This window comes from Manis pentadactyla, chromosome 4 (genome assembly GCF_030020395.1).
Source record: "Manis pentadactyla isolate mManPen7 chromosome 4, mManPen7.hap1, whole genome shotgun sequence".
Lineage (NCBI taxonomy): Eukaryota > Metazoa > Chordata > Mammalia > Pholidota > Manidae > Manis > Manis pentadactyla.
The window spans coordinates 105,265,539-105,282,453 of record NC_080022.1 but is presented as its reverse complement, the minus strand read 5'-3'; the positions used below and the strand labels follow the sequence as shown (position 1 = coordinate 105,282,453).

Below are 16,915 nucleotides of genomic sequence, written 5' to 3'. Positions count from 1 at the left end.
TTAATCTCATCCGGAAACATCCTCACAGACGCCAAGACACCACAGAATGTTTGACCAAATATCTAGGCACCCTGTGGTCCAGTCAAGATGACACATAAAATCAACAATCACAACATTCTAGGACTCTAATAGAATTAAAACAGTTTCTGCCTTTGAAAAGCTTGCAAATTAGTGCCAGAGATAGACTAAGCACAAGGTAGAGGGAAAAAGGTACTAAAATAAAGGCAAAAGAAAGTGTTAATGGAGAGTAGAGAGAGAATCTATTAATTTCGTTTTGGCAGATCAAAAGAGAGTTTCATGCAAGGGCTGCCATCTGAACAGCCTTGAGTATAAGTAGAATTTGGATAACTTGGTGATAAAGGAGAGGAGAAAACTATAAATTGTAGGTATAAGGTGAACAGGGGTGTGAAGATGCATAGTATACTTGTATAACCAGTACTAGCCTGGAATATCTTGGATATTACTCTGTCAAGTAAAAATAATTGAAAACCAAATTAAATCTTAAAAGCAGTGTTCAAGAAAATGCCAAGGAAGGGGATATGATGTGTTACATTCAAATTACACAGAAAAATTTCATACCATCGTTTTTCATAATAATTCCTTCCCCAAATCTCCCACATAAATGGCTGTCATGCATGGCAGCTGCTCCAAAATCTCTCTTCTCTCATACTCTAAGGCCTCCAAAACATCTTTCCAAACCAGCCTATGCACATGTTTTTGTTTCCTCTGCCTCCCTTTCATTTATAATTTTTCTTCAGCCGTAGCTCTCTGTTCTTTTTAATATAAATCCATCTAGCTTAGCTTCTCCAGGTCTGTCCCTCATCCATTACCTTCACCTATTTTATAAAGGCCTAGGAGCCAACTAGACAATTCCAATCCCTAAGGTGCTAGAAAAGGCAAGATGCCAAAGATATCCTTATGTTTGAAATGCTTACCTCTTATATTTAAAAAATAGCAAGTATGATTTGTCTATGTACTTTTCCATTGAAAGAAGGAAATCAACAAATCATTTGATACACATACATAGTATAGACTATGAAAGGATACAATGGGAAATGAGGCTGGAAGGTATCAATTGAACTACTATCAATAGGGGATTTACTACTTACCATGCAGTATCTAGCTTTGAGAACCATGTTGGTTAGTCTGAACTCTCCACATCCCTCAGGAACCATGGGAGATTAGTGAGTAGAAAATTGACATGCTCAGCTTGTAACTTCAGGATTAATGTAATGTGAAGTAGTACATAAGATTAATGCATGTAAAGTAGATTGGATGGAAACAGAGATGAGAAGCTAGAATACCAATAAGGAAGCTGAGAAGCCCAGATGAGAAGTGCTCAGGACCCCTCCTTTAGACTTTTGTGGCTTTAAGAAAGAGAGGTTTGCACAGACCATTTTAATATAAGGTGTTTGTTTACAGGACTGTAACTCTGGGGAGAGAAAATTCTGGGGCAAAACACCTCAAAACTGAAATCAGTTAAAGGGAGAAATAAAGTTAAAAACCCATTTATTGCTTACAAACTGCGGTCCGGGAGCCCTCTCTCTCCTGCTCCAGCAGAAGCAAGGAAGACCTCCCCCAAACCTCTCAGGTTCAGATAAGCTCTCAGTCTCCCAGGTAATTATCCATTGATATGAAATGAACTACCTCTCTAAACCCTTTAGGAACGCCTGTTGACATGGAGATGCACTAAAGCCAGGCGAGAGATTCTGGAAATACTGCAATTTTACTCACAGGACACTTAGAGATTGAGACAGGAACTAGACCTGAAAACCCTCAAGATCTAAGACAGCTGTAAGGATGGGGGGCTCGCTTCATCTTTCTCTCTCATGTTCTCTCCCTTACACTTCTCTGTGTTTACTCCATTCACCAATTGGGCTCAAAGACGCCTCCTCTTCTTCACTTCTCATCCAGACCCTCTCAAGAAGATTTGGTTAATCAAATCACCCCTTATATATATCCTAGTCAGCAGCCTCTAGTGCACAAAGAACAACTGGTCAATCCTTCACAAAGTAAGTGGCCAAGTGGGGAAGAGGCAGTGGACACCACTGGTGCCATAATTAGCATTTCTATTGGTGATATGTTTGGAGAGGATGGGTGGCTTTTATCTTAGGCCAAAAATCGATTTAACTAAGTATCATTCTTCATTATGCTATAGCTAGCACTATAACCAAATCATTTATTTTCTCTGTGCCTTAGTTTCTTCATCATTCAAATGGAGATAAAAGTAACAGCCTTTTAAAATTGAGCAGACCTCAGAATGTTTAGCCACATTTAGTTAACATGAGGTTTCACTTCTGTATCACTTCTGGTTAACTAAGAATAACAACACCTTATTGTGTTAATTCCACTTTGCATATCAAGTTTTCATCCATTTCATTTGATCCTCACAAGAATTCTTTAGGGTAGCTAAGACAGATATCCATCACCTCCATTTTACTGAGATCCCGGGAGGTTACATGACTTATTCAAGGTCACACATTAAGTGACAAAGCCAGAACTTGAATCCTTATCTTCAAACACCACGTCCAATATCATCTTCTCTTGTTGCCTCTCAAGGTTTGGGTTCCTTGGTCTCAAAAAGCTACTGTGTAGAGCAGATCTGCTATATATATCAAAACTTTCATCTTCCTGCTCCTACTTTTCTTATGTCTTCTTTTTTATGGCTCTCTTGCTCGTCTATATTTCTTATTTATTACAGAAGTCTCTGTTTGGCTTTTAGTAAAAGTTTGGTTGTAGAAGTTCCAAAGCTTCCCTTGGCATTGACCCATGCTTTCTGAATTGCAGGGAGACACTCCATCACAGTAACTACTCTCACCTCAGCTGGGAGTATCGGGGAGGATGGAATCCTGAGCTGCACTTTTGAACCCGACATAAAGCTTTCTGATATTGTGATACAGTGGCTCAAGGAAGGTGTTATGGGCTTGGTCCATGAATTCAAAGAAGGCAAAGATGACCTGTCAGACCAGGATGAAATGTTCAGAGGCCGGACATCTGTGTTTGCTGATCAAGTGATAGTTGGAAATGCTTCTCTGAGATTGAAAAATGTGCAACTCACAGATGCTGGCACCTATAAGTGTTACGTCATCACTTCTAAAGGCAAGGGGAATGCTAACCTTGAGTATAAAACTGGAGGTGAGTTACTTTTGGAAAAACAGAAACTGCCAAGATATTTGGGGCTAAAGACTATGGTTTACTGATGAAATAGATCTGTTACGCTCATGAGTGACCAATATCAAAGACCCTGCTAGCATCCTTGCTGTCCAAAATCCACATCAATTCCAAAAGTAGCCCACTATTAATATTAGGCCTTATAGTTTTTGTGTGCATATATTCCCTCAATTATTTTGCCAACATAAATTTTATGGTAGCCTCTGCTACTGTTCATATGAGAAGCCTATAATCTGGTCTGAGACTTTTCTAAGCTGCATAGGCACTAGGCCCAACTCTGAAATCAGTACCTTCAGGGACTTCTGACAGTGGGATCCTTTTTTGGAATTCAAAGGGAACTAACCAAAATAACGTTGTCCTATAAGCTTACTAACGCTCTCCCATTGAAATCCATCCTTCCTTACCAACTCAGTTTAACATGATTTCTGTATTTATGTACAAGGGATGAGACAAGTTCTATAGAAGTAAAAGAATGATTAAGGAAACAAAAATGATTAGACCTTTTGGAAGAACTCATAGCGTAGAGCTTATAGAGTTGAGGGTTGGGGCAGAGATAAGAAAAATGCTTAAATACTTATAGTAATTGTAAAGTTTATCAAATGCTTTAAGAGAAATATAGAGTAATTGGAGATTCAGAGGCAGAGAGAGATCACATCCAAATGCATAGGGAGGGAAAGGATAGGAAAGCCCCATGGAGAATTTGGCATTAGAGAAGAGCCTTAAAGGATAGGCAGAAGGTATCCTGAGGCCTCCTAGCCTAAGCTAGTCCACACAGGCCTTTCTTGGACACTTCATAACATTGTGCCTACAATAGTTAGGGTCTGGAGTTTTGTTAATAGCAATGTGTCAATGATGGTTTCTCAGTTTTGACAAGTGCACCATGGTTATTTAAAATGGTAACAATGGGGAAGACCAAGTACAGATTATACAAGAACTCTCTCAAGTTGCTTTGCAGCTTTTCTGTAAATCTAAAATTATTCCAAAATTAAAACCTTATTTTTTTAAATGGTGATAATAATAGATATCCCTAGGATGGTTGCAAGGTGCAAATGCAATGTCTGGAATTGGGTACTTGGCACAGAGTACACCCTCAGTAAGTGGTGGTGGGTGGTCATTTACACTCAGTTTCTCATAAGCAAAGCTTCTTCTCTGCCTGCTCCAAGTATGTGAGTCTTGTCTCCTCTGCTAGACAGCAGGATTTTTAAAGGGCAGGGCAAGGGCTCACCTTTCACCACTCACTCAGCACCAGTACACTCCCAGGCAAAGGAAGATATTAAATTAATAAATTGTATCTTGTCATTTTGGCATAATAAACAATGTACAGCTAAAATGTCCAGGCCTTAACATGTCTCCACTGTGTCTCTACAAGTGTTTCTTGGCTCTGATGGAAGAGGAAGTTAATAATAATTTCAAAGTTCATTTATCTCCCCAAGAAGAATTATCTTAGAAGAAAACAATGTCTGTCTATATCCCTGGATACCAGGGCTGGACAGTCTCTACCTAAGCAAAATCCAGATCCCCCTGATGACAAGACCTGTGTATGGAGTTTCTATGGGTGACAGACAAATGCTGTTTGTCTTTCTTCCTCTCTCCTTCCCCACCCTAACTTTATTCTCGTGGCAGAAAAATACATAAAATCCAGGAGGCTTCATAGGCACCTGGAAAACTGCCCAGTTTCCTTAAGGGATAGTTTTTTTGTGATCAACTTTCCTCTACCCTTAAGAGATAAACTGGAACTCCTCTTACTTGGAGAAATATATCTGTTGTAACAATTATACCTAGCATTTAGGTCTTGAAGTTTGTGATTTTGGCCAGAGGGTTGTGATGCATGCCAATAGTATGAACAAATCATTACTTGTATCTACAACACGATGGGCCATACACAGCCTACTGATGAATACCGCATCACTTCAATTATAGAAATGACTGGGTTTTTAAGACCAAGCACTTCAAAGGCCATATAATCTATCTGATGTTGACAGCTGCCCTTTTTGACCTTTAACCCTGCAGCCTTCAGCATCCCAGAGATGAATGTGGACTATAATGCCAGCTCAGAGAGGTTATGGTGTGAAGCTCCCCGATGGTTCCCCCAGCCTACAGTGGTCTGGGCATCTCAAGTTGACCAGGGAGTCAACTTCTCAGAAGTCTCCAATACCAGCTTTGAACTGAACTCTGAGAATGTGACCATGAAGGTTGTGTCTGTGCTCTACAATGTCACAATCAACAACACATACTCCTGTATGATTGAAAATGATATTGCCAAAGCTACAGGGGATATCAAAGTGACAGGTCGGTTCCTCTGTGTTTTAAAAAATTTTTTGTTGAAGTATAATTGATATACAATATTATATTGGTTTCAAGTATACAACATAATGATTCAACAGTTATATACATTATTAAATGCTCACCCCAACCAGTGTAGTTATTATCAGTCAATATAGAAAGATGTTACAGAAGTATTGACTATATTGTCTATGCTATATTTTCATCCTCATGACTAATTTATATTATGATTGAGATTTTTTGTCTCTTTATCCCTTTCACCTACTTTACCCACCCATGCCAACCCCTCCCCCACAGTAACCATCAATCACCTCTCAGTGTCTATGAGTCTACTGCTTTTTCGTTTTGTTTTGTTTTTAGATTCCACATATAAGTGAATTCATATGGCATTTGTCTTTCTCCATCTGGCTTATTTCACTTAGCATAATACCCTAAGTCCATCCATGTTGTCCCAAAGCTCAGGAATTCTTTCCTTTTTATGGCTAAATAATGTTCCATTTTATATATGTTCCATTTGCTCTTTATCCACTTTACTATTGATAGACACTTTGGTTGCTTCCATATGTTGGCTGTTGTAAATACTGCAGTGATAAACAGAGGGGGGCATATATCTTTTCAAATCAGAGATTTTTTTTCTTTTCGGGTAAATTCCTAGAAGTGGAGTTGCAGAGATGTATGGTATTTCTATTTTTAGTTTTATTGAGAAACCTCCATACTGCTTTCCATAGTAGCTGCAACAATTAACATTCTCACCAATAGTGTAGGAGGGTTCCCTTTTCTCCGTATCCTCGCCAACATTTGTTATTTCTTATCTTTTGGACAGTGGCCATTCTGACTAGTGTGAGGTGATATCTCACTGTGGTTTTGATTTGCCTTTCCTTAATGATGAGTGATGTGGAGCATCTTTTCATGTGCCTCTTGGCCATCTGTATGTCTTCTTTGGAAAAATGTCTATTCAGGTCATCTCCCCATTTTTTAATTGGGTTATTTGATTTTTTGGTTTTAAGTCATATGAGTTCTTTATATATTTTGGATGTTAACCCCTTTTCAGATATATTATTTAGGAATATATTCTACCCTACTGTAGTTGCCTTTTTGTTTTGTTAAGGGTTTCCTTTTCAGTACAGAAGTTTTTTAGTTTGATGTAATCCCACTTGTTCATTTTTTATTTGTTTCCCTTGCCCTGGGAAATGTGTCAGAAAAAATTTGTACAGAAAAAAGTTTCTCATGCTATGTTCAAGAGATTTTTGCCTATGTTTTAAGAGTTTTATGGTTTTGTGTATTAAATTTAGGTCTTTGATCCATTTTGGTTTACTTTTGTATATGATGTTAGGGAGAAATCCAGTTTCATTCTCTTGCATATAGTTCTCCAGTTATCCCAATACCATTTATTGAGGAGACTGTCATTTTCCCATTGTATATTCTGGCCTCCTTTGTCATATATTAATTGACCATACATGTGTGGGTTTATTTATGAGCTCTCTATTCTGTTCCATTGATCAATGGTTCTGTTCTTGTGCCAGTACCATATTGTTTTGACTACTGTAGCTTTGTAGTATGGCTTAAAGTCAGGGCATATGATACCCTCAGCTTTGTTCTTCTTTTTCAAGATTGCTTTGGCTATTCAGGGTCTTTTGTGGTTCCATATGACTTTCAGGATTATTTGCTCTAGTTCATTGAAAAATGCCATTGGTATTTTGATAGGGATTGCATTGAATCTGTAAATTGCTTTGGACATCATGACCATTTTGACAATATTAATTCTTCCTGTCCATGAGCATGGGATAGATTTCCATTTATGTGTGTCTTCTTCAATTTCTTTCAAGTCTTATAATTTTCAGAGTACAGGTCTTTCATCTCCTTGGTTAGGTTTATTCCTATGTATTTTATTCTTTTTGATGCAATTGTAAGTGGAATTGTTTTCTTGATTTCTCTTTCTGCTAGTTCATTGTTAGTATGTAGAAATGCAACAGATTTCTTTATAGTGATTTTGTATCCTACAACTTTGCTGAATCAGTTATAGGTTCTAATAGTTTTTTGGTATAGTCCTTAGGGTTTTCCATAGACAGTATCATACTATATATAGAAAATATAGAGTGTCTGTTCATATCCTCCACTCATTTTTTAATCGGGTTATTTGCTTTTTGGTTTCTGAGGTGAGTGAGTTCTTTATATATTTTGGATGTTAACCTCTTGTTGGATATGTCATTAACAAATATATTCTTCCAAATACTTCGTCCTTACCAATTTTGATGCTTTTGATCTCCTTTTCTTGTCTGATTGCCATGGCTAGGACTTCCAGTACTATGTTGAATAAAAGTGGTGAGAGTAGGTATTCTTGTCTTGTTCCCAATCTTAGAGGAAAAGCTTTCAGCTTTTCACCACTGAGTATGATGTTGGCTGTGAGTTTGTTGTATGTGGTCTTTATTATGTTGAAGTATGCTCCCTCTATACCCATTTTGTTGATTTTTTATCATGAATGAATGTATGTTGAATTTTGTCAAATGCTTTTTCAGTATCTATTGAGATGATCATATGGTTTTTTTATCCTTCCTTTTGTTAATGTGGTATATCACATTGATTGATTTATGAATATTGTACCATCCTTGCATCCCTGGAATAAATCCCACTTAGTTCTGATGGATGACACTTCTGATGTGTTTTATAATTCAGTTTGCTAATATTTGGTTGAAGATTTTTGCATCAAGGTTCACCAGGGGTATACTGGTCTGTAATTTCCTTCTTTTGTATTGTCTTTGGTTTTGGTATTAGAGTGATGCTGGTCTCATAGAATGAGTTTGGAAGTATTCCCTCCTCTTCTTTATTTTTCAAATACTTTAAAAAGGATTGGTATTAACTCTTCTTTAAATGTTTGGTAGAATTCAGCTGTCAAGCCATCTGGACCTGGTATTTTGTTTGTAGTGATTTTTTTGATTACCAATTCAATTTTGTTACTGGTAATCAGTCTGTTCAGATTTTTCTGTTTTTTACTGATCAGTCTTGGAAGATTGTATGTTTCTAGGAATTTATACATTTTTTTCTAGATTGTATAATTTATTATAATTTTTTATAGAATTCTCATAATTCTTTGAATTTTTGTGGTTGGTTGAATTTCTCCCTTTTCTTTTCTTATTTTATTTGCATCTTTTTTTTTTTTATAAGTCTGGCTAGGGGGTTGTCTGTTTTGTTTATCTTCTCAAAAAAACAATTCTTGCTTCATTGATTTATTTTCTATTGTTTTCTTTCTGTTTATTTATTTCTGCTCTGATCTTTATTATGTCCCTTCTACTAACTTTGGGTTTCATTTGTTCTTCTTTTTCTACTTCCTTTAATTGTGAGTTTAGATTGTTTATTTGGGATTGTTCTTATTTCATAAGACAGGCCTGTAGTGCTATGTAGTTCCCTCTTAGAACCACTTTTGCTGCATCCCACATATTTTTTCTTTCTCAGAAAATCCCTCAGTTTTTATTAGGGATAATATATTATTAATAGTTATAAACATAATCAATATACTTTTTCAAGTAATATGTTTACATATGTTTCTTAAGCCATTACAAAAGTTTAGTGACTAGGTACCAAGAGCTTGTGGAAAGAAACTCCCCTGTTAGTCCACTCAGCCTGGAAGAGGAGGTATTACTCTGCTTCAGTTGGTTATTTTTTTGTAGGCTAGTTGACTCAAAATTACTCAGTGCAAGAGTGCAGATTTCTGTAACTGTTCTTGCATTGAAGTAATGTTGCATGCAGAATCCATAGATGTTTTGTTTAGAGTAAATGTCTGTTAAATGTCCACTCACTGGGGAATTTGCAGTTGAAATTTCCCAAATTTGCATACTGTGTTCTATAGTACTGGGATCCCAACAGCTTTCAGACTGGACAAGCTGGTACCATCATGTTACCTGCAGAGAGCTACTACATATGAATACCTGCGTAGTCTACAATCTAGACCCATGCCCATAGGGCTCTTCACTGTCTGGCTCCCACCCTCCCCATGTGGCCCAGAGACACTCTGCCTTACCAGCGGCAATTGCTTCTAAACACCCAAGAAGCTAGGGACTGGACACAGGCAACCCCAAATTTTGCCACCAATAACACTCTAAAATGTCAGGAAGATGGAACTTGCCACACTTTTATCTTCTGTCTTATTTGATCATTGTTCGTGTATATGTTATGATTCTTCTAAGTGAATTGAAACTTCTATGAAGAAAGGTGTCATGACTTCTTTTTGTTTTTCAGCCTATAACACAGGTACACAGAAGTTGCTCAGTAAATACAAACATTGATACTCGGGTATTCAATAATTGATATTTGATGCTGTCATTTTGATGCCTTGGTTTTGATTGATTATGCTGATCTTTCATTTCCTTCAGCTCAATTTCCAGTGTGCCTATCATAAGCAACTGAGCATGCACATAAGTACTACTGAAATGGGGAAGAACATTGGCAATTGGATAGAGATTTCCATTGTAGACATTGCTATGTAGCTACTTTGCTGCTGATAATAGATATTTAGTACTGGTTGTCTACAATGGAAAGTCTTACAGTTTATTGTAGTAGGGCACTAGTACATTTAATTGGTGAAACTCCATTTACACCCAGACGTCTAGCTGCAGAAGTGTGTTGGGAACAGTACACACACACACACACACACACACACACATATATATCACTCATGGCTCTCTTGCAAATCTAATATAAAGAAACATTACCTAATTAACACCGCCAACCCAACAATTATAAAACTCTATCTACAAAATTAAACAAATTCTTTCCTTTTCAGATTAAAATCACAAATAATAGTCAAATCTTTCCAAACAAAAGCATGATTCTCAAAGACTTCTGGATTTAAGATAGCAAAGTATAGACATTCCTGTCCCACTCTTGTCTCAAAAAACACAAAATTAGAAATCAGAACTTCAAACTCTATCTTAATGAAAATAGAGACATCTGAGATGTTAAAGCATATAGGAAAGTAGAAAGTGGAAAGCAGAATATAGGTGGGTGATTTGGCAGATGGGCAGAATCACAGAAGGGCAAACCTGGACACCCTTGGCAACAAGCTGAATTCCCTCACAAAACCCAGGAACAGCTCAGAAACAGGTTCTACATATCTGGGTGGTGAGGCTAACATAGTAGACAGAAGCTATGGAAAAGTTCAATTCCATCAAAAGTAAAGGAATTTTAGCCAGCTCTCCGTACAGTGAAGTCCTGTACATATACAGAGTTCATTTTTTTTACAAATTTTTCTTAAGGTATTATTGATATACACTCTTATGAAGGTTTCACATGAAAAACAATGTGGTTACTACATTCACCCATATTATCAAGTCCCCCCCATATCCCATTGCAGTCACTGTCCATCAGTGTAGTAAGATGCCACAGAGTCACTACTTGTCTTCTCTGTGCTACACTGTCTTCCCCATGATCCCCCCCCACCATGTGTTCTAATCATAATGCCTCTCAAGCCCCTTCTCCCACCATCCCCACCAGACCTCCTCCACCCCTCCCCTTTGGTTACTCCTAGTCACTCCTAGGAGATTACGAGTCTGCTGTTTTCTTCCTTCAGTTTTGGGTCATTGTTATACTCCACAAATGTGGGAGATCATTTGGTATCTGTCTTTCTCAGCCTGGCTTATTTCACTGAGCATAATACCCTATAGCTCCATCCATGTTGTTGCAAATGGTAGGATTTGATTCTTTCTTATGGCTGAGTAGCATTCCATTGTGTACATGTACCGTATCTTCTTTATCCATTCATCTACTGATGGGCACTTAGGTTGCTTCCATATCTTGGCTATTGTAAATAGTGCTGCAATAAACTTATGGGTGCATATGTCTTTTTGAATCTGAGATCTTGCTTTCCTTGGGTAAATTCCTAGGAGCAGAATTCCTGGGTCAAATGGTATTTCTATTTTTTGTTATTTGAGGAACCTCTTTATTGCTTTCCACAATGGTTGAATAAGTCTACATCAGTGTAGGACAGTTCTGCTTTCTCTGCATCCTTGCCAGCATTTGTTGTTCCTAGTCTTTTCAGTGCTGGCCATCCTAACTGGTGGGAGGTGATATCTTACTATGTTTTTCATGTGCATTTCCCTGATAATTAGTGATGTGGAGCATCTTTTCATATGCCTATTGGCCATCTGAATTTCTTCTTTGGAAAAGTGTCTGTTCATATCCTCCACCCATTTTTTAATTGGGTTATTTGCTTTTTGGTTGTTGAGGTGTGTGAGTTCTTTATATATTTTGGATGTTAATCTCTTGTTGGATATGTCATTAACAAATATATTCTCCCATACTACAGGATGCCTTTTTGTTCTGCTGATGGTGTCCTTTGCTGAACAGAAGCTTTTTAGCTTGATGTAGTCCCATTTGTTCATTTTTGCTTTTGATTCCCTTGCCTGAGGAGATGCATTCAGGAAAAAGTTGTTCATGTTTATATTCAGGAGATTTTTGCCTATATTGTCTTGTAAGAGTTTGATGATTTCATGACTTACATTCAGCTTTTTGTTCCATTTTGAGTTTAGTTTTGTGTACGGGGTTAGACAATAATCCAGTTTCATTCTTTTGCATGTAGCTGTTCAGTTTTGCCAACACCAGTTGTTGAAGAGGCTATCATTTCTCCAGTGTATGTCCATAGCTCCTTTATTGTATATTAATTGACCATATATGGTTGGGTTTATATCTGGGCTTTCTACTCTGTTTCATTGGTCTATGGGTCTGTTCTTGTGCCAGTACTAAATTGTCTTGATTACTGTGGCTTTGTAGTAGAGCTTGAAGGCGGGGAGCATAATTTCCCCAACTTTATTCTTCCTTCTCAGGATTGCTTTGGCTATTCATGGTCTTTCGTGGTTTCATATGAATTTTAGAACTATTTGCTCTAGTTCATTGAAGAATGCTGTTGGTATTTGGTGGGGATTGTATTGAATCTGTAGATTGCTTTAAGCAGGATGGCCATCTTGACAACATTAACTTCCTATCCATGAGCACGGGATGTATTTCCATTTATTGGTATCTTCTTTAATTTCTCTCATGAGTTTCTTTAGGTTTTCAGGGTATAGGACTTTCACTTCATTGCTTAGGTTTATTCCTAGGTATTTCATACTTTTTTATTGTTAATGTGCAATTACTTGAACAACATTATGGTTACTAGACTCTCCCTATTATCAAGTCTCACCCACACACCCCATTAAAGTCACTGTCCATCAGCGTAGTAAGGTGCTATAGAATCATTACTTGTCTTCTCTGTATATACTGCCTTCCCCATGTCCCCAACCCCCTACGTTATGTATGCTAATCATAAAGCCCAGTTTTCCCCCTTATCCCCCCCTTCCCACCCATTCTCCCCAGCTCCTTTCCCTTTGGTAACTGTTAGTCCATTCTTGGGTTCTGTGAGTCTGCTGCTGTTTTGTCCCTTCAGTTTTTTCTTTGTTCTTATACTCCACAGATGAGTGAAATCATTTGATACTTGTCTTTCTCTGCCTGGATTATTTCACTGAGCATAATACTCTCTAGCTCCATCCATGTTGTTGCAAATGGTAGGATTTGTTTTCTTCTTATGGCTGAATAATATTCCATTGTGTATATGTACCGCACCTTCTTTATCCATTCATCTACTGATGGACACTTAGGTTGCTTCCATTTCTTGGCTATTGTAAATAGTGCTGCAATAAACATAGGAGTGTATATGTCTTTTTCAAACTGGGCTGCTGCATACTTAGAGTAAATTCCTGAGAGTGTAATTCCTGGGTCAAATGGTATTTCTATTTTGAGTTTTTTGAGGAACCTCCATACTGCTTTTCACAATGGTTCAACTAGTTCACATTCACACCAGCAGTGTAGGAGGGTTCCCCTTTCTCCACATCCTCGCCAACATTTGTTGTTGTTCATCTTTTTAATGTTGGCCACCCTAACTGGTGTGAGGTGATATCTCATTGTGGTTTTAATTTGCATTTCTCTGATGAGTAGCTATGTGGAGCATCTTTTCATGTGTCTGTTGGCCATCTGAATTTCTTCTTTGGAGGTGTCTGTTCAGATCCTGTGCCCATTTTTTTATTGGATTATTTGCTTTTTGTTTGTTGAGGTGTGTGAGCTCTTTATATATTTTGGATGTCAACCCTTTATCGGATCTGTCATTTATAAATATATTCTCCCATACTGTAAGATGTCTTTTTGTTCTACTGATAGTGTCCTTTGCTTTACAGAAGCTTTTTAGTTTGATACAGTCTCACCTATTCATTTTTGCTTTTGTTTCCCTTGCCCAGGGAGATATGTTCATGAAGAAGCTGCTCATGTTTATGTCCAAGAGATTTTTGCCTATATTTTTTTCTGAGTTTTATGGTTTCTTGACTTATATTCAGGTCTTTGATCCATTTTGCATTTACTTTTGTTTATGGGCTTAAACAATAATCCAGTTTCATTCTTACATGTAGCTGTCCAGTTTTGCCAACATCAGCTGTTGAAGAGGCTGTCATTCCACCATTGTATATCCATGGCTCCTTTATCATATATTAATTGACCATATATGCTTGGGTTTATATCTGGACTCTCTAGTCTGTTCCACTGGCCTATGGGTCTGTTCTTTTGCCAGTACCAAATTCTTTTGATGATTGTGGTTTTGTAGCAGAGCTTGAAGTTGGGAAGCGATATTCCCCCTGCTTTATTCTTCCTTCTCAGGATTGCTCTGGCTATTCGGGGTCTTTTCTGGTTCCATATGAATGTTAGAACTATTTACTCTAGTTCATTAAAGAATGCTGTAGGTATTTTGATAGGGATTGCATTGAATCTGTATATTGCTTTAGGCAGGATGGCCATTTTGACAATATTAATTCTTCCTAGCCAAGAGCATGGGATGAATTACCATTTATTAGTGTCCTCTTTAATTTCTTTTAAGAGTGTCCTGTATTTTTCAGGGTATAGGTCTTTCACTTCCTTGGTTAGGTTTATTCCTAGGTACTTAATTCTTTTTGATGTAATTGTGAATGAAATTGTTTTCCTGATTTTTCTTTCTGTTAATTCATCATTAGTGTACAGGAAAGCAACAGATTTCTGTGTATTAATTTTGTATCCTGCAACTCTGCTGAATTCAGATAATTAGATGTAGTAGTTTTGTAGTGAATTCTTTAGGGTTTTCTATATACAATATCATGTCATCTACAAACAGGGACAGTTTAACTTCTTCTTTACCAATCTGGATGCCTTTCATTTCTTTGTGTTGTCTGATTGCTGTGACTAGGACCTCCAGCACTATGTTGAATAAAAGTGGGGAGAGTAGGCATCCTTGTCTTGTTCCCAATCTTAAAGGAAAAGCTTTCAGCTTCTCACTGTTAAGTATGATGTTGGCTGTGGGTTTGTCATATATGGCCTTTATTATGTTGAGGTACTTGCCCTCTATACCCATTTTGTTGAGGGTTTTTATCATGAATGTATGTTGAATTTTGTCAAATGCTTTTTCAGCATCTATGGAGATGATCATGTGGTTTTAGTCCTTTTTGTTGATGTGGTGGATGATGTTGATGGATTTTTTAATACTGTACCAACCTTGAATTCCTGGAATAAATCCTACTTGATCATGATGGATGATCTTTTTGATGTATTTTTGAATTCGGTTTGCTAATATTTTGTTGAGTATTTTTGTATCTATGTTCATCAAGGATATTGGTCTGTAATTTTCTTGTTTTGTGGTGTCTTTGCCTGGTTTTGTTATTAGAGTGATGCTGGCCTCATAGAATGAGTTTGCAAGTATTCCCTCTTCTACTTTTTGGAAAACTTTAAGGAGGATGAGTATTAAGTCTTCACTGAATGTCTGATAAAATTCAGTGGTGAAGCCATCTGGTACAAGAGTTTTTTTGTTAGGTTGTTTTTTGTTTACTGATTCAATTTTATTGCTGTTACTTGGTCTGTTCAGATTTTCTGTTTCTTCCTTGGTCAGGCTTGGAAGGTTGTATTTTTCCAGAAAGTTGTCCATTTCTTCTAGGTTATCCAGTTTGTTAGCATATAATTTTTCATAGTATACTCTAATAATTCTTTGTATTTCTGTGGTGTCCATAGTGTGGTGCCTTTGTATTTCCTTTCTCATTTCTGATTCTGTTTATGTGTGTAGACTCTCTATTTTTCTTGATAGGTCTGGCAAGGGTTTTATCTATTTGTTTATTTTCTCAAAGAAGCAGCTCCTGCTTTCATTGACTCCTTCTATTATTTTATTCTTCTCAATTTTATTTATTTCTGCTCTAATCTTTATTATGTCCCACCTTCTACTGACTTTGTGCCTCATTTGTTCTTCTTTTTCTGGTTTCTTTAATTTCAAGTTTAGACTGTTTATATGGAATTGTTCTTCTTTCCTGAGGTAGGCCTGTATTGTAGTATACTTCCCTCTTAGCACGGCCTTGCCACATCCCACAGATTTTGTGATGTTGAATTATTTTTGTCATTTATCTCCATATATTGCTTGATCTCTGTTTTTATTTGGTCATTGATCCATTGGTTATTTAGGCGCAAGTTGTTAAGCCTCCATTTGTTTGTGGGAGTTTTCGTTTTCTTTGTGTAATTTATTTCTAGTTTCATATCTTTGTGGTCTGAGAAACTGGTTGGTACAATTTCAATCTTTTTTAATTTACTGAGGCTCTTTTTGTGGCCTAGTATATGATCTATTCTTGAAAATGTTCCATGTGCACTTGAGAAGAATGTGTATCCAGCTGCTTTTGGGTGGAGTGTTCTGTAGACGTCTGTTAGGTCCATCTGTTCTAACATGTTCTTCAGTGCCTCTGTCTCCTTACTTGTTTTCTGTCTGGTTGATCAGTCCTTTGGAGTGAGTGGAGTGTTGAAGTCTCCTAAAATGAATGCAGTGCATTCTATTTCCCCCTTCAGTTCTGTTAGTATTTGTTTCCCATATGTAGGTGCTCCTTTATTGGGTGTATAGATATTCATAATGGTTATATCCTCTTGTTGGACTGACCCCTTTATTATTATGTAATGCTCTTCTTTATCTCTTCTGACTTTCTTTGTTTTGAAGTCTGTTTTGTCTGATACAAGTACTGCAACTCCTGCTTTTTTCTCCCTATTAGTTGCATGAAATATTTTTTTCCATCCCTTCACTTTTAGTCTCTGTATGTCTTTGGGTTGAAGTGAGTCTCTTGTCATCAGCATATAGTTGGGTCTTGTTTTTTTATCCATTCCATGACTCTGTGTCTTTTGATTGGTGTATTCAGACAATTTACATTTAGGGTGATTATCAATAGGTATTTTAGATTTGTAGTTACCAAAGGTTCAAGGGTAACTTCCTTACTATCTAAAAGTCTAACTTAACTCACTTAGTATGCTATTACAAGCACAATCTAAAGCTTCTTTTTATTCCCTCCTTTTTTTCTTTCTCCTTTTTTTTATATATTAGGCATCATATTTTGTACTCTTTGTCTATCCCTTGACTGCTTTGAGGTAGTTGATTTAATTTTGCTTCTGCTTAGCAATT

At 37.1% G+C, this 16,915-nt stretch overlaps 1 protein-coding gene across 1 annotated transcript in view; it reads left to right on the top strand.

Annotated features, from left to right (window-relative positions):
• VTCN1 (V-set domain containing T cell activation inhibitor 1) overlaps nucleotides 1–16,915 on the top strand; it is a 67,419-nt gene that overhangs the window by 38,078 nt on the left and 12,426 nt on the right. Inside the window, exons 3-4 of the mRNA XM_057500589.1 lie at nucleotides 2,788–3,135; nucleotides 5,182–5,460. Of these exons, the coding sequence (XP_057356572.1) occupies nucleotides 2,788–3,135; nucleotides 5,182–5,460 (627 nt within the window). The remainder of the gene's footprint in view (nucleotides 1–2,787; nucleotides 3,136–5,181; nucleotides 5,461–16,915) is intronic.